The sequence below is a fragment of the Corvus cornix genome, chromosome 3, assembly GCF_000738735.6.
Source record: "Corvus cornix cornix isolate S_Up_H32 chromosome 3, ASM73873v5, whole genome shotgun sequence".
In the NCBI taxonomy this organism is placed as follows: domain Eukaryota; kingdom Metazoa; phylum Chordata; class Aves; order Passeriformes; family Corvidae; genus Corvus; species Corvus cornix.
Genome location: NC_047056.1, coordinates 87,919,450 through 87,945,479, shown reverse-complemented (window position 1 = coordinate 87,945,479; position 26,030 = coordinate 87,919,450). Strand labels below are relative to the sequence as shown.

Here is a 26,030-nt window from a genome sequence, read left to right as displayed (position 1 = left end):
ATGGGACTATTCCAAAGCTGAAGGACTTGCATTTCTGTTTGTGAGATTCCTATAGGCCTGTTTCTCCAGCCTGGTAGTGTCTCTGAACAGAAATAATAGCTTTCAGCATATTGTAATGGGCCAACCCTGGCTGGATTCCAGACACCCACCAAAGCCTATCAATCCCCACAAAAAATGGGTGGGGGAGAGAAAATATAACCAAGGGTTGATGGGTTGAGACCAGAACAGAGAGAGATCACTCACCAAATACTGTCATGGGCAAACCAAACTAGAATCAGAGATATTAATTGAATTTATCATTAATAAAATCAGAGCAGGATAATGAGAAATAAAATAAGACCTTAGAAACACCTTCCCCCACCCCTCTCTCCTTCCCATCTCTACCTCCTACCCCAGGATAGCAGGGAGACAGGGAATAGGGGTTATAGTCAGTTCATCATACATGGTTCCTATCACTGCTTAGGGTGAGGAGTCCTTCCCCTGCTCCAATGTGGGGTCTTTCCTGTGGGAGACATTTCTTCACAAACTTCTCCAAAATGATTCCATCCCATGGGCAACAGTTCTCCACAAACTACTTCAACACACGTTAATCTTCCACAGGGTGCAGTTCTTCAGGCATAGCCTACTCCACCACGTGTCCCCCACATGATGACAAATACTACCAGGAAACCTGCTCCACCATGGGCTCCTCTCTCCAGGGGTCTGCGGTCCCTGCCAGGAGCCTGTTCCAGCACAGGCCTCCCATGTGTTCACAGCCTCCTTTCAGGCATCCACCTTCTCTGGCATGGGTCTACTCCATGGGCTGCAGGTGGATCTCTGCACCCCCATGGTCCTCCTTGGGCTGCAGGGGCACAGCTGCCTCACCATGGGCTGCACCATGGGCTGCAGGGGAATCTCAGCTCTGGCACCTGGAGCACCTCCTGCCCCTCCTTCTGCACTGACCTTGGTGTCTGCAGAGCTGTTCCTCCCACATATTCTCATCCTGCTTTTTTCTGGCCACAATTACATCTGAGCAGCAACTTTTGGTCTTTTTCTCTTCTTAAATGTGTTATCACAGAGGCATTACCGTTATTCCTTATTGGCCCAGCCTTGGCCAGCAGCACGTCCATCTTGGAGCTGGCTAGCACTGGCTTTCTTGGACATGGAGGAAGGTTCTGGCAGCTTCTCAAAGAAGTCACCCCTGTAGTCCCCCAGATCCCAAAATCTGTCTATGCAAACCCAGAAGGGTTGAAGTCCTCCATGAGGACTAGGGTTTGCGAATGTGAGGCTGCTCCCATCTCTCTACAGAGGGCCTCAACCATTTGGACTCCTTGGTGGAACAGCCTGTGGAAACTCTCACTGTAAAGTCACCTGTCCCCGCCCTTTCTTTAATCCTGACCCATAAGCTCTTGGCTGACTCTTCATCCATCCCCAGGCACAGCTCCATGCACTCCAGCTGGACATTGAGATAGAGTGCAAACACTGCCTCCTCCTCCTCCATTGCCTTGCCTGTCCTTCCTAAAAAGCCTGTATCCTTCCATTTCAACACTCCAGTCATAGGAATCTTTCCACTGTGTCTCTATGATGCCAATATCATAGCCATGGAGGCATGCACACATCTCCAACTCTTTTCATATATTCCCCATGCTGTATGCATTTGCAGAGAGCCATTTAAACTGGGTTCCTGATGAAGCTGATTTATTGGCTGAAATTCCTCTGTGCTGTCCTTCAGGTGCTCTATTGCCTTTCTTCAATCCCTAAATACTGTGTAAACCATTGATTTTCATCCTGCATTTTGCAGATGGGTAAATTCTTCATGAAGACTGTATCTAACAACTGTTCAAAATAGTAGTAGAAAATGTTTACAGTCTGAGATTTCATATGTGTACTTCTTACAGCATTTCACTATTAATTTCATGCATATGATCTCGCTTTTTAAGTGTAAAAGGAAGATGTTTTCATACTTATTGTTGTGTTTGTGATTTCACGAAGCTGACAAAATGAGATGCGACACTTGGTTTATCCCCAAGGAAAGAGTAACAAAATATAGTCACAGTCTTTCAATCAGAAAAGTAAAACTAACTTATTGCATCAACGTGTAAGAATTCAGCCTTAAAAAATTATCCAAATTAGTAATAGTACTAATACTAATACTAATACTAAACCCTTCAATATTCTGCATCTTGAAAGTCTATTGTAAGACTCTCATGTCTAAAAAAGTAGTATGCAAATGTATATGTATGCACATGTATAATATGCACATACACATACTTCTATATATAATAATATCCATAAATATTATACATATATTCATATTATATTCATGCTGATATACTGTTACTTAGTGGCAGTGCTGGCTGTGAGTTTCTGTATTCCACACATCAATAACTTCCAAGCTATTTGTACATTAGACTTGAAATAGCTCGTATACATTTTTAAAACATATATAGCTCTTATAGGGACACAAAAATTTTGAACCACTCCTTTTTCCTATACCCTTTAAGTAAATGCTTCTGTCTAAATACAAGCTTGATCATCTATCCTTACATTGCTAACTTGACATTGTATAACAAGGTTTAATGCAATGTAACTGACTTAGGAGTATTAAAAACTGCAAGTGAAAGAGTATTATCACTTCATGTTTTGCTCACTACTTTATGATTGGCTGACAACAGCTGGCCCACAATAAAGAAAGCAGGGGTTAAAAAAAAAGAGTCATATTATGCAAGCGTCACATATTTTAATTAGCTGGTTATATTAAAAGATAGTACATTCCAATGTGTAAATGCTGGCCCATAGCACCAATCCACACCGAAAGGCCACACTGCAGCATATAAGTTCATATCTCATTAAGATACTGTTTATTTATTGGACTCTATGATCTCAGAGGGCTTTTCCAACCTAATTGATTCTGTGCATCTGTGAATAAAATTATGTATGCTGCATAAAGGCAGAAAAGTTGATCTACTCTTACTGACAAATTCAGATATTGCTGGCTTCTCTCATTACTGCAAGCAACTGAACTGGGTTTGCACAGCAGTGTTTCAGTGGGGGACAGGTACAGGGGTGGCTTCTCTGAGAAGCTGCAGAAACTTCCCTCATGTCTGATGGAGCCAATGCTAGCCAACTCCAGCTGCTGGCCAAGGCTGAGCCCATCACTGACTCTAGTAGCACCTCTGGGATAACATAGTTAAGGTGAGGGAAAAAACTGAACTGGGCAACTGTAGCCAGAAAAAAGTGTGAGGATAACAAGAGAAACAGCTCTGTAGACAACAAAATCAGTAAAGAAGGAGAGGGAGGCGGTGCTGCAAGCACAAGAGCGAGATTCCCCTGTAGCCCGTGGTGCAGTCCATGGTGGGGCAGCTGTGCCAGTGCAGCCCATGGAGGTCCATAGTGTATCTGAGATACACCTGCAGCCCATGGAGGATCTCATGAAAAAACAGGTGCATGTCCAAAGGAGGCTGTGACCCCTCCTGTGGGGAGCCTGAACTACAACAAGCGTGTGGCAGCACCTATGGCCCCATGGAGGAAGAAGCCCATACTGGAGAGGGTTTCCTGGCAGGAGTTGTGACTCTGTGGGGAACCCACACCTGGAGTGGGCTGTTCCTGAAGGATTGAACTCAGTGGGAGGGACCGATGCTGGAGCAGTTTGTAAAGAACTGCAGTCCGTGGGAAGGAACTTATGCTAGAGAAGTTCTTGGAGGACTCTCTCCCTTGGGAGGCACCCCACACTGGAGCAGGGGAAGAGTGTGAAGAGTCCTCCCCTTGAGGAAGAAGGAGAAACAGAAATGATGAGTGATTAACTGCCTGCACCCAGCTTCCAGCCAGGGTCAACACACCGCAGTAACCCGTATGACAACTACTGTATAGCTTGTCCACATTTTCTTTCAGAAATTAAAAAAAATAACTTTTGCCAGTAGAAAAGAAGGAAACAAAATCATGCTACTAGCAGAGTTGGTTGATTTCTAAGGCTTTTTATTCGTCGGTTTGGAAGTCAGGATTTTGGGTATACAAGTTATATTCTGTAAACAAATTCTGCTGACACCACCTGCATAACAATTGTAGCATATGCTTAAAGAATACCTGTTCATCCTTCTCTTTTCAAGCAAAATAAATTACTACTTAGTCATATGCTTATGAAAAATTCTATTTCTTTCTTGAATACAACAGAACATTTCTCAACTAAATATCATGTGACTTCTTACCTGGCAAACAGCTACAGTAAAATTCACCAATCAAATTGTGGCAATGGCCTCCATTTTTGCAGGGCTTGGAGGAACATTCATCAATATCCGTGGAACAATTTTTGTCTGTCCGAAAAGAAAATTAAACATTAAAACTATAAATCATTCTGGGAAAGCAGAAAAGCTGCTTCACGGTGCAAGTGACAACTGCATAATTTAACTTTTCCAGGTTGGAAACACTATTATATTTCTGCTTGACAATTTTAAAACTAGAGATATTCATAGATCATAGCTGATAGTTAACAAATTAAATATTTTAAAGAAATAAATATGAACACCATTTGCAAAAACATCTTTTGTATATTCTAGCATCACAACTCAACGCCATAATTACTAGGGCTATATGCCACTTTGAAAAAACTGTTTTAGAGATTTAATAACATTACTAACAATAGGAAGAAAAAAATATTTCTCAAGGTTTCATGCATATTTCCAGATGAATGAAGCAATTTCTCAGATCTAAAGAGAAACCCACGAGTTCATTCAGCTGTTCCTTCATTTTTCTGCTTTTAAAGAGATTTAATTGAGCTGTAATTCAAACTTATTCAAATCTGAAACAACAAAAATATAGGTGAATATACAGAAGATACACAGAGGGAAACATTTAGAAGACAATGGAATAGGTGGCTTATGAAAACAATTAACTCATTGAACATGCCAAACAAAATCCACTCTCCTGTTTCTCTATTGTGCACTGCATTAATTTAGAGAAATCCATAGGCTGTTATAAATAATACTGGGATCTTTCTGAACAAAAATTGATCAAAATTAGTGGGACAACTGTATGGACTAGGAGCTCTCATGAATACCAGAAGTTAAGGCAGAGACAGAGGGAAAACTGTAACTGTCACTGATGTGAACAAGCAAACTTTTGTTGGTGTTCTACGTAAAAACTGATGCAAGGTTCCTTGTATCACTCAAATCAGACATACCGGATAGGTAATGCATCCCAGGGACCTCAGTCTAGGGAGCTGAATTAAAGGATCATATGAGGTTTCTGGGGTCCCTCTTCGACAAACAGACCTTAGACAATTCTAGATTCATTGCAACAATAAATGCATGGCTGGCAGATGGTGTCACCTTGCAGTTTTGTCTTCCTTAACTATATGGTGTACCTTCAGCTAGCACGTAAAAACAGTATGTACACAAAAATCAAACTAAATGGGCAGGAGAGAGTGAGGAGAAGACAGAGGAAGGAAAAAACCCAACACCCACCCCTTTGTACTGTTTTTCTAAAATAATTGTTTAGAAAAAAGTTTAAGGGGCTGGAAGCAGAAGTTCATAGACAAGGATAAATAGTAGGTAAGACTTCAAAAATTATGTGGAAAATACTGCACAGTCACATAGTATGCAGGATTTAATGATTAAATACAGATCACAAATCCAGTAGAATCAGTTTAAAGAAACATTAAATTTTTTATAGCCAGTGGGTTTTTCTGTTGCTGTTTTGTTGGTTTTTTTAATATTTTAAATAGATAAAAGAACTAGCAGAATACTTAAGAACACAAGACTTGGATTGATAGGGTATTTAATTACAAAACCATAATTTTTGAAAGGAATAATCATTCAAAAATTCAGAGATATTTGAATGTAGTATTGGTAGTGGAAAAGGTAACTGCAAGTTACTTGATTCAAAGTTAAAGGGAAAAGTACTCTCTGATTATAAAGAAAGAAATGTGAAAAACTTAGCCGAGAGCAGTCAAAATCCATGGAAAGGGAGAGGAGGATGAACAACATAATAACAAAGGAAATCAGAAAAACTGCAAAGAATGCAAAGTTCTCATTTGAAACCTGATAAAGAGTGAACATCTTACCTTTAAAAGGTAATTAAGAAAGCTGCTACTTTCTATAAGTACACAAGTAAAAACTTCCTTTTTGTGGGATATTAGGAGATCAACACAGCACTACCTGGTTTTCAAAGCATGAGCAAGCCCAACTGACAAAAAAGTAGGTCAAGTTGCTAAGGATAACCTAAAAAGTACAACATAAATATCCAGGCTTGAAATCAGACCAGCAAAGGCATGTAGTTATTAGATGGTCAGGGTAACAAGAAATTATGCTGTATGTACTTCAGTATTAAAGGTTAAGGAAAGCTATGGATTTCCATGCAGTGAAGAAGGATGCTCACTGATAATGGCAATCATGCAAAATTATTCAACACTTCTTCTGCCTCAATCATCAGTAAAAAGACCAGCTGCAAAGTAGGACATTATCATAATTGATACCTATGATTAAAGGGCAAAACTTTGGTGTTGAATAGAGAAGAAAAGCTGTAGAATTGTCAGATAAGTTAAATATTCAGATAGGCTGGTCTGATGAGCTAGAGCCTTGAGTACTGGGTACTAGTGGACAAAATCTCAACAGTTTTCTTTATAAGCATGTGAAAAATAGGTAAAGTACTCGAAGACTCAGTAACATCAACCTTTAAGAAAAGAATGAAATACAGAGACATGAAATTATAGATCCATTTGTGAAACTTCAGTTCCTGGAAGAAATATTAGGAAAAGTTGTTAAAGTCTTTACTTGCAAGAACCTATAAATATAAAATATTTTTTTTAAAAATGAGCCTTATATAAACAAATTGGTTCCCTCCTACTCTAAATTTACACACCTTGTGGATAAAAAAAAGCTGGCAGCATATGTCATGCTCCTTCTGTTCACTAATGTTTCTGCTATCTTTTGTGAAATCCTCATAATTGGTCTAACATAGAAACTACAAGAGAATATTATGAGATAATTCAAATTTTTTGGAGATCCATATTCGTACATTAGTTATCAGTGGTTTTACTACCAGACTGGATCAATGAATTGCATAGATTTTGAAAGAAATCTACTGCCCATTCAGTTCCACTCATTCTTTTTCAACAATCTAGATGGTGGACAGCAAAGCTTGCTGATGGCAACACAAAAAGGTAAATTGAAGAACAGGATTAGAAGTCTTCATAAATTTTAACAAATTGAAGATGGAATTTGAAGTAACAAATGTAATCCAATCAGAACAAGTGGAAGATACCATACAGAAAATCATACGTAGGAACAAACCCCAGAATTTTGTTTTAAAACAGTTTGCTGGGATACATAAAAAGGGACATACCCAGTTAGAAGCATAGAATAATCCTTCCATTCTCATCTTACTGGAGTAAAGCTGCAGTTGGAGTACTTTGCATTGTGCAGTGAGGTGCATTCAAGAAAATTGTGGACCAAATGAGAGTCCATATGAGCATGTTAGGAATGACAAACAGCTCAAAAGCATGACCTCTTAGTATGAACAAAATGAATGGGCCTGTAAAGTCTAAATAAAGAAAATTTTAATAGAAATGTGATGACAATCATAAAATAAAAAATGTACTTTTGCAAAAGTCATCAGTTTGCTGTGTTTGTAACAGACAGGATGAGAAGTAATGCATTTAAACTGCATTGAAATATTAGACAATAGGGAACTCCTTCTAATAGTATATCACACTGGAAAGATTCCCCTAGAAAATAAGGCATCCTTGGACTTAAAGAAGATACATGGGTGAGAAAGCAACATAGTATGTTATGTGGTTTTTGCTGGGATAAGGATGGAACAGATTATAGCTATTATTTTGTTCTAGTGTTGTGATTATATAATTTACAGGGCATACACTCTGTTTATAACACTGAAGGAGGCCCAAAGACTTACGTTTGTGTAGTGAGTTGGATTGTCTGGAAACTTGCTTTGTCTCATGGTAAAGGTCATAAGTTACTTGCTGTGTGATAACTGAGCTCTGACTTTGGAACCTAGTGCTTCTATCCAAATCTCTGTCTCTATTTCTCCATTAAAGCACATTTCTGCACTAGTCATTTAAAAAAGAGGTGAGTCCGGGCTTACAGCAGACGAGAGAAACAGGATAAAAGTGTTAACACTAGCAGGAAGAGAAAAACACATTCTTCATGCACACCATAAATGCACATGGTTGAAATTACAGGGGGACAGATACAAAGGCCTACCCTTCCAAAGAAAGCAGTATAGCTTTTGGCACATTCAATCTGAACTCACCGCTCAAATCCTTCTCATGAGAAAACCATAATGAGACAAATGAGGCATTTTATACTTCACTGAGTCTCTTTTTGTGTAGGTAAATGTGAAAAGTCTTTACTCTATTATTTCAACAATGACTTTTAAACAGGTACTTCTGTCAGAGACTGAAATATTATATTTTATGACTTAAACATTTTCTTAAAGGACTTTTAAAACTGTATTACAAAAGCTGAAGAGAAGACTCCCACACCCTGAATGGGGTCCTGACTGAGGCCTTACACTGCTCGCTGATGAAGATAAGATAAAGTAACAACTCAGGGCTGGGGACATTCACTGAGCACAGGCTTAACACCTCCAAGATGAGGACCACAGCCCCAGGGCTATCAGCTGCCAGGCTCAAACAGACCCTCCAAGGGGTGGAGGGAGGAGAGGTGCTGGGTATCTTGGAAAAGCCTCTGGTCAGAGGCGCAGTGACCGCCCATCCTCCACTGTGCAGAGGAGCCCAGCTGAGGGGTCCTCACTGGGGGGAGAAGCTTATCCACAGCAGAAGAGGTGACATGGCCCAGCACAGGGGCCCCCCAAGGGGTCCCCAGACCCTGCACCAGAGCACCAGAGAGGATGCAACAGATCCTCAGTGTCGCAAGGGACAGTGTGTCAAGCTGGCCCCTGTAAGAGAGGCACGTGGGCATTCCCACCTGGCCCGAAGTGTATATTAATCCACGGAATTCTGCACCCTTCGGCGTGTGGCAGCATGTAGCAGCGTGGCCACAGCGGCAACGGGGGACCCTCACCACCAGCAGACCGGATGGAGGGAAGCAACGAGACGTCGTTGGGACCCTCAGATGGGTGATATGCTTCCATCTAACCCATAACCTCTCCCTGTTCCCCCACCCCCCACGCACACTTTTCTTTCTCTCTTTCTTTTTTTCTTCCCTTCTCTTTGCCTCTTTTACTATTAAATAAAATACATCCATTTTTTGGCAACAACATCTAACCTCGTTTGGTTTTAATCTCATTCCTGGAGATATTTTGAACCTTCCTGGTTCTTTCTGGTTTATGCTCAGAGTCTTAGCTTGCTTTGCTTTCCTGGGTCTAAACCGGATTGTAACAACTTCATTTCTACTCTCACTTCCTTTCCTGCATCTCCCTTTCACAGGAGACCAAGCCTATGTGACAACTGAAATCTTGTGATAACTTTTGTTTAGCTGAACAGTACATTTTTCAATGTACTGCAGGTCACTTCTGGTCACTTGAAGTTTTTAGATACAAGCACAGAAAAAACCACACAGATTATAGCTACTGAACTGTAGCTGAGCTGTATGTGGGGAAACAACAAAAGCAATTTGAAAAGGACTGCTGAAGACCTCAGCATATGAGCCCTATTGCAGTGCTGTGAGAGAAAAAATCCTCAGATGTATTTAAATAAAACAAAAAAGGAACATTGATGTGTAAAATACCTCTGCATAAAACATTGATTAGAATGTTCCATATTTAAAAATAAATGGGGAAGATGCAGGAAAACTACACAGTTTATTCAACAACTGAATAAAGCATGCTGTCAGTAAGGGCTTAAAGAGCTCCATCTGTTTCATTTAGAAGAAACTAAACCAAAAAGTGACTTGATTACAGAGTGTAAGTATCTTTACAATGAGAAAATACTTGGGTAGCAAGAACTTTTTCATTTTGTGTAGAAAAGGTAATGAAATGCAATAGCTTGAAGTTGAAGACAAAAATTTAAATAAAATATTTAATATAAACTTCTAAATCTGATGGTGATTACTACTAGAAAAAAATGCCAGTGAAATTCTGGCTTCTTTTCATGCATTCAAATCAGGATTGAATCCTTTTGGATTCATTGTGTGCTTTAATCAAAACTAGAGTAATTAGGTTCAGTACAAGGTGGTTAATGGCCAACATTAACTGCCTTCTGGTATACAGACCTAATATAGAGCATACAACCAGCAATCTATGGATTGTTAGAAGACTTGCAGAATAAATACACTCATCTTTTAGCCCTCTCTGTGTCTTTCTTGGGAAAACATCAAAACAATTTAGTGAAACAACTATATTTCTGTGACAGCAATAGCCCACCCTGAGGCACCCAGGCTCTGTAGCATCACTGTCATCATGTGAAATGCATATATCCTGTTCTTGGAGGTTTTGGAGGTTACTAGGATAACTAGGTGTAAGGTGCTGCTCTATTGTTACCAGAGTAAATAGCCAATGCTGTTCTATTTCCTGCCTGGCTACAAAAAAAATTAATTTTTATGAAATTTTATTTTATAAAATGGCTTTTAAAACATCATTCATTTAACACATTTCCTCTCCTGCTTCAAGACTCCTCAGTAGTCTTTGGTCAACTTACTATTTATGTCAAGAGAATCAAGCTGTGGTATGATGTTCCCACTATCACCACTGCAGCCCTGAGGCCCAGTACACATGGCATTTCCATTGCTAGCATTGGGCCACTGCCCAGGTGTCAAGCTAAGAGCAGAGGCCTCGGGACTTTGAAAATCACCTTATAGATCATCTAGTGCCAAGCCCCCTGCCACGAGCAGGGACACTTTCCATGAGACCAAGTTGCATAATTCCCCATCCAACACATCCTTGAACACTTCTGGGGATGGGGCATCCACAGAAAATAAAGAAAAAATTCATGACAAAGAGAAAAGCCAAAGCGTAAAGAACAAAAAAAAGTCAACAAGTTACTAAAGATGGCACCAAGTAAGAGTCCTACTTAGTGTGGTCATACCAAAACTGAGAGATCATACCTTTTATAGTATGGCTCTATAAAAGCAAAGGATGTCAAAAGATAATTACCTCATTGGCTAAAAAGACAACCCAGTATATACTGGGAAATATAATTTAGTATCAAAACCTCCAGTATTATGCTAGTTGGTATTGCAAAGGCAGTGTTGCACAACAGAATTTTTCCAATATCAATGATTCAGTGGATTTTTTCCAGAAGAGGAACCATATACTAGAAAAAAACTAAACAAACCCAAGATAAAACCATTCTTATCTAAGATGCCACTTCTGTCTCTCAAATTCATTAACAGAATATCTGGAAGGGATCAAAAACATGAGCTGGGGAAGTTGCTTGGAGATTGATTTTTTTATGTCAGGGTTTATTCACTGATTGCTCAGGTCATAACAGAAAATTAAGTCCTAACAGGTTTCTTGAGGCAGTTATAATAAAAATTTTGATTAAAATTCTGTCTTGATATTCATATGTTATTTTCCAGGTGTACTCAGATGTAAAAAGTAAAATCAATGCTCACTGTGCTGTCATACTACTGTTCATTGTATGGTGTCATCCATGATATTAACATAGAAAAAATATGGCATTAAGGAAAAATGAGGTTGATTTCCCACTCAGGAAGACTAAAAATTTCAGCCACGTGTTCCAGTGTCTTCTCTGTGTTTTAATCACTGTATGAGCTTTTCTAGACATGATTGTTTTTCTTTTTTTTTAATTTGATAAGACCCTCCTAGCAACCAACATTTTTAAAATTGAAAATCAAGCCTATTCATATAAAATGATTATTTTCCAATTTATCTAAAAGTAATTAAGTAGGTAGTCACACCCAGAAAGATGTTAATGCTCTTCATATGTCATCCATATCAGTTGGAATCACTACTAAAAAAAACAACCATTATATATGAAATAAAAGGGATAAACTGGAATACAAAAATAATCTCATAACACCTTCAGAAGAGCAAAGATAAAGTAAATTTAATACAAGCTAATTAAAGTTTTGATTGAAGACTCAACTTATCTTCTGTCAGGTGGTTCTATTATTATTCACCCTCTAATTTAAACCAATCATGCTTAGCATTTGCAGATGGAATACTATAGGAGAAATGTGCCATTTGATTTCTCACATAAAAAACCCAAGCAACTTTGCTTATATTTAAAGTGACTGGAAAAAAACAATTTATTTTCTTTTCTTTCATTATCTTTCAAGTGCAATTCATTATGTTATTTTATCAAAAATTTTATATAATGTAATTTGCAGCATGATGAAACAGACTATTCTGCACTCTACTGAATTCTGAATTTTTTTCCCATTCAAGTGTTCTAACCTGAATTCCTTCCAAGGAAGGCAGATACACTTACACACGACATGACAATAAATATTCTCCAATAACTCAGAAATACATAGGGAATACATTTCCATGTATGCATAAATGCTGTTTATTTTCCAGCATGTTAACTTTGCACACCCCACAGTGGGAAGCCTGCCCTCAGCAGCCTGCCATTTACAGTGTTTGTGGCAACCAGCAGCCCATCTGGACTGTTCCAGCTGAGCAGAGGCAAGGAAGTCAGCCCTTCACTTCGCCATGGCCTGCTATGAGTCAGAGCTCTGCTGGCCAGGAGACTGGGCAACCATCCCTTTCTGTAGTCTTCAGCTTCCAGGTTTTGTTTTGGTTTGAAAAACATGAACGCTTTGACTAGAGATCAGACAGAGGCATGCTGTTTAAATGAACTTGATCATTAGGGGATATCACAGAAAAAAACTGGCTTTTGAGCTCCTTCTGTGAGGGCCAAAAGGGATGATTGATGTGGAACAATAAAGTGACACACGAGATGCAAGCAAGACTGAGTTTCTGTGACTGAATCTAAGGATGGGTGAGCATCCACAGATCACAGAATCAATTAGGTTGCACTAGACCTCCAAGATCATCGAGTCTAGCCTTTGACCAATCATCACCATGTCAAATAAACCATAGCACTAAGGGGCATGTCCAATCGTTTCTTGAACATCTCCAGGGTTCCTGACTCCACCACTTCTCTGTCAGCCTGTTCCAGTGCTTGACAACCCTTTCCATTAAGAAATTCTACCTGATGTCCAACCTGAACCTCCCCTGGTGCAGCCGTGTCCTCTTGTCACTGGCGGCTTGGGAGAACAGGCCAACCCCCACCTTGCTAGAACCTCCTTTTGGGTAGCAGTAGATCTCTCAGGCCAGTTTTTTCCTTTGAATTGTTTGGGACAGCACTTTTTATGATTAGCACAGAAAAGAGGATGTAGTAACTCAATAATTTTGTACTATGCAGCTGTCCTGATATTAACTAAAAGCATTTATGTCAGGCAAAACGTGGCTAAAATAGAATGGCTTTTGTAGGCTTACTGAAAACGAAGCTTAGAATACCATAGAAAAGGAATACACAGGAAATATTTTTGAAAGCCAAGAGAAAGGTATTACCTCATGTCTTGTGATGGGTTGAGCTGAGCTCCAAGACCTTGCACCTTGTATAATTTTGGTTTTCAAATGTTTGGTGTTGAAGTACCCACTTGCTTAGCCACAATATCTACTACAGAATTCCTAAAGCTCAATAGTATGAGACATGATAGAGGAAACAATATAGATTTGAAAATCTATTTAAATTTAACATGCTTCAGAAAGTATATTAAAAGGCTTGCATATTTATTTATTTTCTTGTATAAATTTAAGTCAACGTGTGACTGATGGTAGATTCTGACTGTTGATTCATACTGTCTCATTGTAACAACAAACATTAATGAGACACAGGCAAAAATTAGAGGAAGGATAATTTTACACATAGAGAATTCATATGGACCATGATACAAGTGAGAAAGTCAGATTAAAAATTTCATGCATATAAACTACAACTACAAAATTCAGTGCTAATTGATGAAGTAAAAATCACTTTGGAATCATGTTTTCTTTTACACAGTATTCAGTGGTGTCACCTTACTAGCATAGGGATCACCCACATACATCCACAGTTGTGAAATTATTTTAAATAATAATTAATTAAATTAATAATTAAAGCAATCTCTTCCAACATTTAAAATAGGCAAAGGGTTTCAATGGGCAAAATATAACCCCATCATCTTTTTAAGATTAAAACCCATGCCTTCTCATCCCAAAACTATGAATTACAAAGTTCTCTACTTCCAGTGACTTATATTACCAGAGAAAATCCACTCAAATAATGAAAATGGTCAGTAATCACAACTCATAAAACTGCTTCTTCCTTCTGTATCATTGATGAATTCAACACCATCCCACTGAGGGCATTTGAGAGCAAACTTTGATTGAAGAGAAAGTATTTACCTGGTCTTTCTCAGGAGCTGATTTTCTTGCCAGGGTAAAGGAAACTCCATGCAGCAGGTTCCAAAAGCAGCCAGAACTCTAGCGCTCACCCTTTCAGCAGCAAACAATTCAGCTGGCAGCAGAAGCTGCAAGACATCTCCCTGTTCCTCTCAGGACCCTCTCAGTTGTTTTGGATGTTCGTGTCCTGCTGGCTTTCCTCAGCAGGACAGAGTTGCTTCCACCATCCAGCCCTGCTCCCTGTTACACACATGGCACTGCCTCTTCCCAGCTCTGTTCCCAGGAAAGGACAAAGATCCACTATCTCCAGACCACCATGGCCAAGGCCATTCAAGGCAGCCTTCCTGTCCAATGCTGCCCTTCCATCAGAGCTTTAGTGCACAAGGAATGTGATTCTAATCAGGATTGATGCTGCCACGCACAGATAGTGAACAGGAAAATAAACAAACAACCACGCCTAAGACAATTTTGTACCTGACCAGCTCAGATGCTAAAGTTTTATTGGAAATTGCTTTTAATATGATAGGAAAACAAAAGTGTGTTTAAAAGAAAATAAAATGTAACAATCAGTCTTATACGTTTAGTGGACTTTTTCGAATGTTACTTCCTTGATCAAGTCTCATTAGAATACAAGGTGTGATTGACAGGGCATTAGACAGATCTGTTGAAGAATTTTGTAACATGTGCCTTCATCAGAGCTAATTGTTATCAACTAACTGTGCTGTTTATGGTGCTTTTCTACATTAATTATGCAATTTCTCCATTGCTTAAATATTAAATATTAAGTGGATAAACAAAAATTTTATATATGTTTCCTTTAGCCCTTAAACAGCTTTTGAGTTTATCACTGCTACTGTAGCAATATCTTTGTGCACCATTTATATAAATCTTAAAACTCAGAAGAACATGGAGCACGCTTTTGCCACTGTTTGCTTTTCTATCTTGTAGAAGATAGAAGCCCAAATATCAGTATTTTGCATCAAAGACTCTTTCTAAAGAGGCTGAAGCAGTTGTTGGAAGGCTTGGAGAGAGCAGACCTAATGAGATCCACAATGACTGACTGTGAATTAATTGTACAAACAGCATGAGCACAGGCAAAAATATTCAGTGTAATCAGGAGGATTGTTGTCCCTACTTCTAATTCCAGTCAGTAGGCTGGCTTATTTTTTTTCTTATGGGAGCTGTCCTGTCTCACAAAAAAAACCAATATGAAGTGAGATCAATAGCACATTCGTGATGAGAAGTCTCTCATGTAGGAAATGCAGGAGAAAATTGAGTTTTTATCATAATAGCCTATTATGCAGTCATGTGAACTTCTATGACTGCAATATAGGCCTCAAGGTATCCATTAAAATCTACTTATAACTCACTTGTAACTGTTTTACTGTTGACAGATCCTGAATCCTTCCTGTCTTGGAGTGGACAGGGATGTTATTGGCAAACTGTTGGTATCAGTATGAATCTAGGATAAAGAGTTCCTCCTAAGGAAGACATACTCTGTCCCAGGCTTCCTTGGTGATGCACACACACATTTATTTGTAGTTCTGGTTCTATAATGTGGATTCTATCACATCCCAGAATAGTGTAGCTGTATTTTCAAATGAACAGCTTTCCCTGCATAACCCAGTTCAAACTGACTGTTAGTAATCTACTACTGAAAAGTTAAGACATTTTCCATTTTGGTTCTAGCAGCATAGGAAAAAGTTTTAATAGCTTCCTCTTTTAAAATTATTGCATTGAAACTTCTATCTGTAGTAACAAATACTTTGTAATCACCTCTGTTATTTTCACAATTGATGCAAAATAGACATACTGTGCAAACTCATAACAACAAATCCAGTTACCAAAGTAAAAAGGAGAGGAAGATCTGACAGGAAATAGATCACATCCCAGTTTTGTAATGCTGAATAATATAAGAATATGTTTCCATGGATCAAGAAAACTCACAGATGTTGGTGGGAATTACAACTATCATTACTTTCACAGATTCTAAATCTCTGTATATTGTCTTACATTCCTTATGTCCTGTCTTCCTTCTTTTAACCATTGACAAAAGATGAATGAAGAGCTTCTAAACTGAATGTCACTGGTGTTACTACCAACCTGAAATGCTCTATTTACAACTAACTTAATTTTGCCTCCTCATCCTTCACTGTTCTACTTGCTTCTTTGACCTTTCATTTCTCCATAATAGAACGCTTCCATTTTTTTTTCCTTTCTCTCCACTGGTCTCCACACATTTTGAACTCTCCAGACAAATCTGATTGGCTTTTTATTACAAGATCCACTAAGTGTGTATGATTTCTTAGACTACCACTGCTTGTTTTTCTGTTACTCCTTATGACTAATGCTGCTACATTTGCCTCTCTGAAATCAGCAGCTGAAAGTCAAGGTGTTCAGTGCCTGACATAGTTGTTAAGATGAAATATTTTTGGAGACAGTTTTACTGATTTCCCCATGATCCTGTTAGCCGCTTCTGGCAGAAAGCAGAGCCTTGAAGACTCTTCCTGATGCAAGAGCTATTTTCTTAAACCTGTTAGACACGCAAATAATTGTGCAACTTACAAGCAATTTATTACAAGGTTCTGATGGCACTTTTCTTAAAGAGAACAAAGTATCATTTACAAAAATTGTGTTCTTGTTACCATCTCAATCAAGTATTACTGTGATAAAATCTTCTGAAAGAAAAAGAGCACCAGCTACCTGCTCACCTATGTTTCATAGACTAGGTGTTTTCTGAAAAACTTTTTTCTTCTATGCAAAATACAGTTTTGCTTTCCATTAAGTAACCAGCAGCCTACACACACTGCTTTCATTTTTATCATATTAAGAGGGAAAGTAAAGCAGATTATCAATTGCACAGAACACTGAGTTGATTTTATTTTTATTAATGCTAAAGCACTAAAAAAAATGCTATTAATTTCAGAAAAGAAAATAAATATGTTAACTATTTAATGTCTTTTCCAGGTTAAAAGAAATCTTACCAGTGAATCCTGGAGGACAAGCACAGCTGTAGTCTGCAACCAGGTCTACACAAGTTGAATTGCTTTTACAGAAACCATAAGTGCACTCATCAAAGTTGATTTCACAGTTCAGGCCTTCAAATCCTTGGAAATAAAACCAAAGAGCGATGCATTATTCAGCTATATCTGTGCCTTATTTTTCTAAAGCATGTCTTTAGGTCCCTTGTTTTCAATTTACTCTTGTAAAAAACGATCTTGAATCCTTATGAAAAAATCATTCTAAAAGTTTTTTCTGCTCTGTCATTAGTAGGAAAATGCGTGTTTTTCTGTCACATATACTTTAAAAGGAGTCAATAAATGAAAGCACAAATTTAGGATGCGGTATGTTCATTAATCTAGTTGAACTTTTAGTTTAGCAGACATGAGAATTTATGTATCTGCTGCCATTTTGACGCCATTACAGATGAAGCGATGCTGGGATTTGGACATCTGCTCTCAAAATAAAAATCAGCTCTTAAAATCTCTCTTAAAATCAGCTCTCAAATATTTGCTTCTCTACTTTTTCCTTATTTGTTTTACAGAATCCCAAAATTATCAAGGTTGCAAGAGGCCTTCCAGGTCATCCAGTCCAACCGACAACCCAGCACCGCCACAATCACCCCTGAACCATATCCCCAAGTGCCACATCCAGACACCTCTCAAACACTTCCAGAGATGGTGAACTCACTACCTCCCTGGGCAATTATTCCAATGTCTAACCACTCTTTCAGTGACTTTTTTCTTGTTTGTTAATATCTAATTTGAACCTCCACAATTTAGGGACATTTCCTCTCATCCTTTCGCTAGAGACATGGCAGTAGAGACAGACCCCCACCTCAATAAAACCTCCTTTCAGGTAGCTGTAGAGAGCAGTGAGGTTCCCCTCAGCCTTCTTTTCTACAGACTAAACAACCTCAGTTTCTTCTGTCATAATGACTTTTAGCAAACTCAGAGGTCTAACAGTGGCATTGTTTGTAGCTGAAATTGCTAGAGAATCTCCTCTCCAATATCTGACATTTCATGCTCTTGTAAATGTATTCTAATGCATGGTCATGCTACAAAATGAGTATCATTAGTGCTGTCACAGGCCATGGCTGCAGGAAGACCATGACTAATGCTAAGCTATCGGAACCCTCAGTGCAAGGCATATTCCCATAATTTCTCAAACTGACCATGGAACCAATTTCCACCGATCCTTAAGTCATAAAACTTTAGAATTACCCTTAATTCATTAATAATGTATAAAATAACAGTTCTTACTTGCATTTAGAGTTTAATCAGACCCATGTCTCGCATGTAACACCTAAGCCACAGAATTACCAATGTGGATGCTAAGATTTATTTTTGTATAAGTTGGTTGGGCAAGCTTAAACAGCAAAATGATCTTCTCCAAGGTTAATTTCCAGCTAACTTCCAATATCTGTTTTGGCTTCTAATTTAAGCTGACTAATGACAGAGGCTGTACTTATGAGAATTATTTGTGGCAATTTCATCTCTTGTGATGAGTTTCTGAAGTAATCACCACTGGAATGACTGTATTAATATATACATACCAGGAATATTGTCAGCTATTAAATCTGCTACCATGAGTCCACATTTAGAAAATAGTATAATTTGGAGATTAAAATAAAATAAATTTAAAACATAGAACATACTAGGTTATAAATCACAACCTTGGTTTTATTTTTAACTAAAAATCCATTTAAAAATATTCATAAAAAACCTATTTGTGAAAGCATTAAAGAAAGAAACTGTAATTTAAAATGTTTTCAAACATTTTAGGTTTTCTTTGACTAATATTTTATTGAAATCACTCATTTTTTCATACAGTACTGATAACACGGAGCAGTGTGCATTTTTAAAGACAGACCACAGGTGCTGAAAATCATATTACTTTTGTCTGTGAAAGTTCTAATAGATTTTTTTACTTGTGGCTTACTAAAGCTATTATGAACATTGTAATTTGCTATGATTAGTCAGAAATCTGCACATTATTAATGAAGGTTATTGATGACACTGTCCATGGAATTCATGTACTACCCATTTGTGTTTTCTCCACTGCTTCAGACTTTGCTAAAATCATGAAGTTCTGATTGAAAAAAGCTAGCACTTACAAGTTTATCTGTCTCCATTCTTAATCTGTCTCCATTCTTAATGACTGTGGTTGTTTTGGTAGACACATTGACTTGGTGGACGAAGATAAAAATGAGACTTTGGAAAGGAATTAATAACTTCCATAGAAAGGAAATTTTGGCTTTGAATGGCTTTGAAGCCTGTCAAGAAGATGTTTTGCAAACTGCAGGCAGTTTTGAAAATTGTCAAAGATAATAAAAATAAATTATTTTGAACAACTTACCTTCAGGGCAAAAGCAATCATAGCTGTTGACATCATTCTGACAAACAGCACCATTCAAGCAGGGAGCTGAATCACACTCATTCATTTCTGTTTCACAATACTGGCCTGAAAAACCTGCAAATGAAGTAAGATAAGCTTTGATTTTCTTTGTCATTATGTATGCTATTAGCATGAAACTTTTATTTCAAATAGTGTTCTTTAACTAAACCAAAATGTCTTAAGATCCATAGTCCCCTGGAAAAGGAAACTTTAAGTCAGAGCTTCTGTATTTTATTTACAAAGGGTTAAATTTTACTCATTTCTTATTCCATATTACAAATACATCTTTTTGATGGAATAAGGCAATAAACAAAGTAGGAGATGCTTCCAGAATGCAAGAAGACATTCATAGCTGTATGAAAACAAGGTAGAAAGTTTCAGGTGTTTTTCTTGTTTAGAATAATTTTAGTATTTTTGTGGTATAAGAATGTTTTGGTTTGGACTGACCTTAAAGATTAACTAGTTCCAAGCCCTCTGCCAGGGGCAGGGGACACCTTCCACTAGACCAGGTTGCTCAAAAACTTTTTTTAAAATTTTGCCACATCAGTATAAGAAAGAGTACATCAATTATCTTTCATCCACTGTGTTGTCCTTATTACTGTGGAGAGGAACAAAATACAGAGTGCAAATATACTGAGGCGTAGCAAAGATGTCCTGTGTGAGTCCGGTCTCAGGACATGGAAAGTGCACGGCTCAGATACAGTACATAAGGCTGTTGGGTTTGTTTCTAAAAGAAGGAAAGTGTACATCATTAAAACAAAAATCTGAAGACTAATTAAACTTGCATAAGGAAAGAGTAACTCAGTTTTCTTATTTCTTACAGGTACTTTGAAACACTGTATGGCGCACAGGTGGCACAGTGCCAGCAGTGGGGGCTGCAGGGGGGTCCTGTGAGGAGAGGAATTTGGGGCTAGAAATTTTTTAGTAGATCTACAAAACAAAACAAAACAAAACAATTAAATTAGCTCTCACTGTGGGGAAACAGGGCAGAGTTACCCACTTGCCCCTAACTTACATGTGCTAGATGAAGACAAGATGAATCGGTATTTTTGTAAATAGCCACCAAAGGTACAAGATTTAATCTGAAGAATAATGAAGAATAATAGAGACCTATATATTTAAATTTGTTTTGATGATACTCAATATTGAAGAAACTTGGGAGGGGGGAAGAAACACCAATGAAATGAGCTCATGCTTTATACATTTAAAATGTAAAATTCAGAGGAGAAGAAAATAAGAATAAAAATCTGTTTTGCATGTGAGAACTGAAGAGACAAATTCCTTTTGCTGTGCTTTAGAGCATTTTGACCTTTAGGAAAACAAAAGTGGTCAGGCATAGCTGACAACCTACTTTAATTTAACTGTTACAGATTATTTTTTTAAGTTTTAACAAGTTAGAATTGTTTTCTAGAAGTTATGTTCTTTTGAAAATGTTAGCGTTTATAACCTATAACCTGACACCTATAAGTGAGAAATAGCTACCTAGTTGGAAACTAATTCAGATTGAAAACTTAACTAACTGCAATCTGGCCTAAATAAGGTTTGGGCTGGTGGTTTTTTTTTTGGTTTGTTTTTTTTTTTTTTTTTTTTTGTTTGTTTGTTTGTTTGCTTGTTTGTTTTTTCATTAAAAAGACAAAAATTAACAAGTACAGAAGGACTGAGAACAGCATCTTATTCTTAAAAATGGAAAAAAAATACTTCTCCAAGCTGTTCTTTTTTTCTTTTTTTTTAGCATTTATCCCTATTCATAAATTATTGAAAACATCACCTTGTAGAGAGCTTCTTAGAGGAGTTACTGGGAAGTTTATTAGGTCATTTTTGAAATAAATACTGAGCAATTTTATAGGCCTTGATGATAGTGTTAAAATGTTTTAGGAACAACTGCTGCCATTTCAGGATCAGAAAAAATCCCCACATTTTGATCCTACCATGTGAAACAGTCTGAAATCTGAAAACAGAAGTGACCCATGATCTCCCAGCTCTCAACAGGACTGGTTGTGATGGTGCAACAACTCCTTGTGATGAGTCATGACCTTGTCACCCTTTCTCAGGAGTGATGTAAATATCCAGCAGTTGTATTCTGACATTCTGAGGATTTTTGTTACAGAAGGACTAGAAGGCAAGGGAAAATATCATAGGAGCAAATACAGAGCTGCAGGTAGCAGAAGCTAATTTGTAAAGGTTTTCATTATATAGTTTACTTCATTGCTATGTTATAAACTTATGGATTGGAAGGGAAGAAATTAAAGACATAAGTAGAATCTGTCTTTAATAGAATTTGGTGCATACAGTGTGAATTATCCATTCTGAAAGAGCTGAAAGGAAAACATATTGATAGAATTTTATTTATTCTTGTCAACAGAATATGTCCTGCAGAGAGAAAAAAAATTAAATTTAGTTTTTATCCCAATTTTTTTCTGCTGAAGTAGAATTATTCATTTTTAATATAATAATATAATAATATAATATAATATAATATAATACAATATAATATACTGTGATTATGTTTATTTCTTGCTGATCAACATACCAATAAATGACGCTTCTTTCACAAACATTAAAAAGCTCAACAGGACTGGTTGTGATGGTGCAACTTAATAGGCTGAAGGAACATGAGGAAAAATAAGCTTCATTTGTATTATTTTTAAATCAAGAGTGAGTTGAGGAATGCTTTTAGGTACATTATAATCCATGTATTCACACTTAATTACTTGTGATATAATAACATTAAGTTAGGCAACAAAATAGAAGAAACTAGTAAACTAAAATATAAATATTTCTGCATTTTTGAAATCATACAAGTTAATCAGTTCCATACATTTGAAAATATGAAAATAAATGTATCTGTATAAGTGCTCCAAACCTTTGTGCTCTACCCTCTGACCTCATAAGATGACTTTGGCAGACCCAACACTGTGCTCTAGGAACCAGGAAAATATTCTGTTCCTTCATCCATCCAGCTCCTCTCTCCATTAGCCAGTGATAAGGGGTATCAGAGATACACCTACTCCTGAATAAATATTTCCATGCAGTCAAGTGAAAAGCACGTGTCCCATAAATCCTTTCAAACGGTTGAGAAAATGTTTATGGGAATCTTTTATGTAAAAATGTATTAATGTCATTGTGGTTTAATCTAGAGTGATCCTTAAAAATAATATAAAATGATATAGTATACATGTAATATACATATATAGAATAGTATAGTACTGTATCCTATCATATCATAAGTAATTTTATCATAAAATAGTGGGTTTATATTTGTATAAAATAGGTAAATTGTGATCTCCAAAAATATTTTCATATTGCCTTCACTGAGTGGCAAATAGCTATGATCAGAGCATATAATAGATGATGCAGCTGTTCCACGACTTTCTCTATGCTGAAAACGCAAGGGTAAAACCCATCTGAGAGATGAATTAGAAGTATTAAACTATCTTGCTTCAATTATTGCAAAGAAGGAATTCATAACTCAGAATTTCTGGAGTCAGAACTGGAAAAACCTGTCATAATTATTTACTAAGGATATAATTTCATTATTTTTTGCCAACACACATATACATAGCAGTAAATATTTTCAGCTCTCAAGATTTATATCTCTTTATTTGGACTTCCTCCTCAGATGAGGATGAGATCTTTATTCCACTGGCGCTAGTCATAGTTTCCTTTTCTAATATAAATAAAAGAGAAAGCGTAAAGAGTCAAGAAAAATAATAAGATTTACTGGAAAGTAATTTTGTGAAAGCAACATTGTTTGCAGGACTCTTTTACATATATGAAGTTGCTTTAAAAATAGACTAATTTTCATAGAGTTGTAGATATTCTGTTAAAATATATATGCAGACATCTGACTCATAAACATATTTCATGTGTCAAAGCCTTAACATTATTTTCTTTCCTGTAGCCTAATATTAAGGAATAAATCATATAAGGAAAAATATTTTATGAGTGTCATAAATAATCCAAGAAACTCTAGGTCAAATCTAAAAAACAAAATAATTTGTTTCAATAGAAATAGGAAATAAATATAAATTTCTAATATTTGATACCTGAGAGTTATGATTCCATATTCTCACTCCTAGCAGAAAGTTCTTAGTGAAAGAAAAGGGAATCTGCATTATGAATATGTCAGAAAAGTGGGATACATCTTCCCTGGATGCTTAAATCTACCAGATCCAATTCTTGCTCACTAATGGCAAGAAGTCTTTGCTATGAAATTTTATTTTTAATAATACATGTATTTTTAAAAATGAAACAACATATGTCTAACTTTTGTATGGCTCTATTAGTTTCTACTAAATTTTATCAATAGAAATGTGGTCTAGGATCACCTAGGAGTTTGAATTCAGACACTCTACATCGAAGTAATAGTTTTATATAGTGGTAAGACTCCTAGACATTTTTCAGGGATGAAAGCATAAAACTGAAAAGTATTTTATGTTACAGTCTTTAAAGTCTCAACTCTTAAAATGTCAGGTTAAACCAGTTACTAAAGTAGGTTATATGTGAATCTATTGCACAGAGATTACGCATTGAAAAATAAGGCACATTGCGAAACTGAACTGTCTACACCTCAAGTAATGATGTGTGAACTCTCCGTGTTGAGATCACATTTTTTTATTTCTTTGTTCCAAAGGAAGATCATTACTTTATTAAAAACCTTCTCTGAGGTCAAACAGAAGCTCAGTCCCCAGAACTGGCTGGATTTTAGGCAGACAAATGTCACAGTAAGTTCTATTTTAAATGCATATTGCCAAAACAAAAGGAAGGATCTCATTAGAGAAAAGCACTGTATTTTCAAGAAGATGTAAGGAAGATATGTTTTACCTTGAGAACCCTCACTGGAACAGCCCCCCAAGGGACATGGTAGGTTTACCATCACTGGAGGTTTTCAAGAGCCAATTGGTCAGGGTGCTAGATACTCTCACCTAGGCTCCCTTTCTAATCAAAGGTTGGACAAGATGATCTTCTGAGGTCCATTTCAACCTGGGTTTTCTATGGTTCTATAACAAAAACCAAAGCCTGTGAAACAGGTTGGTAGAATGACCAGGGAAATAGAAAGCCTGACACAGAACAAAGGACTCAGAAATTTTAGTTTGCCTGGTGTAGCAAAATGTAGGCTGAAAGGAGATATGAGTGTTTCTGCTCTTTGTCAATGAGAAAAATCACCAAAAAAATGTGAAGAACTATTTAAGTTAAAGAATAAGTATCACAGGTATAAAGTGATATTATCACAAAAAAATTTAAATTACATAGTAGAAAACCTTATCAACAGACAGATTCTACTTATACATACATTCATTGGAGGTTGTCATAGAAGCACCTATCATTCTCATGAGCTTCTTAAATTTGCATAGATGAATTGTGATAGCATTTAAAATTAAAGAGAGGATATAAATTCCATGCACAACAATTTTCATATGATAACATGCCAGCTTTGTATTAAGAACACATATTAGCAGCCCAAATGTGATTTAAAAAAATTCTCAAAAAATCAAGATTGCATTTATAATTGAACTATCATTGCATCAAATATTATTAATAATAAAGAAGTCTCCTCAACTGTTAGAATCCAGCAAAAAGCAGAGAAAGGAGTTATTACATCTTAATCTAAAATTTTAAATAGTCCTGTAAACAGAAGACACAGCCAGTATTCTGGAATTTAACTGACACGTAAGAATATTGGAGTACATGTATAGAAACAGCATAATGTAAGCAAAAAGATTCACCTTCAGATTATAGTGCAATTACATAGAGAGGAACAGAGATGGTACAGGAAATTACACTGGCAACATTAATTCTGTCTTTCCAGATACTGAAATCTTAATCACTCTTTTAATACGGTTTGTGGGCATATACATACTAGGTGCATTCAAGTACTAAGAAGGAAATAATAAAGTCATGCAAGGGATACAATATAGGCAAACTGTTATGCTTTTATGAAATTCCACTGACCTAGATTAGTCTAGAAGAGTTAAAGAACAAAACTCATCTACCAGATGTTTCAGTGTTCTAAATCTGCACATAGATGATTTGTTTTACATCTGGCCACTCAAGGTTAAGCCATTACTATCTCAGTGGGGTGAAGAAGAGGAGGAGCATATCCATAATTTAGTTATCTTGTCTTCTGCAAACCATCCTGCATCTGTATATGATTTCATGTAATAATTTTGGGGTTTGAGCCCTCAGTTGTCTAAGCCTAGTATAAAAAAAAGCAGAAAACCTCAGAACAAGGAGAGAAGAGACACATTAGAATTATCTTGTACAAGTGTTAGAATTATTTGTACAGGAGATAAAGCTTTCTTGACAGCCAGTTGAAGATTGCTGAA

General features: G+C 36.9%; 1 protein-coding gene across 1 annotated transcript in view; it reads right to left on the bottom strand.

The window, feature by feature from the left end:
• EYS (eyes shut homolog) overlaps positions 1–26,030 on the bottom strand; it is an 852,840-nt gene that overhangs the window by 556,685 nt on the left and 270,125 nt on the right. Inside the window, exons 13-15 of the mRNA XM_019287512.3 lie at positions 19,666–19,779; positions 17,292–17,414; positions 4,185–4,289 (exon numbers count right to left, since the gene is read on the bottom strand). Of these exons, the coding sequence (XP_019143057.3) occupies positions 4,185–4,289; positions 17,292–17,414; positions 19,666–19,779 (342 nt within the window). The remainder of the gene's footprint in view (positions 1–4,184; positions 4,290–17,291; positions 17,415–19,665; positions 19,780–26,030) is intronic.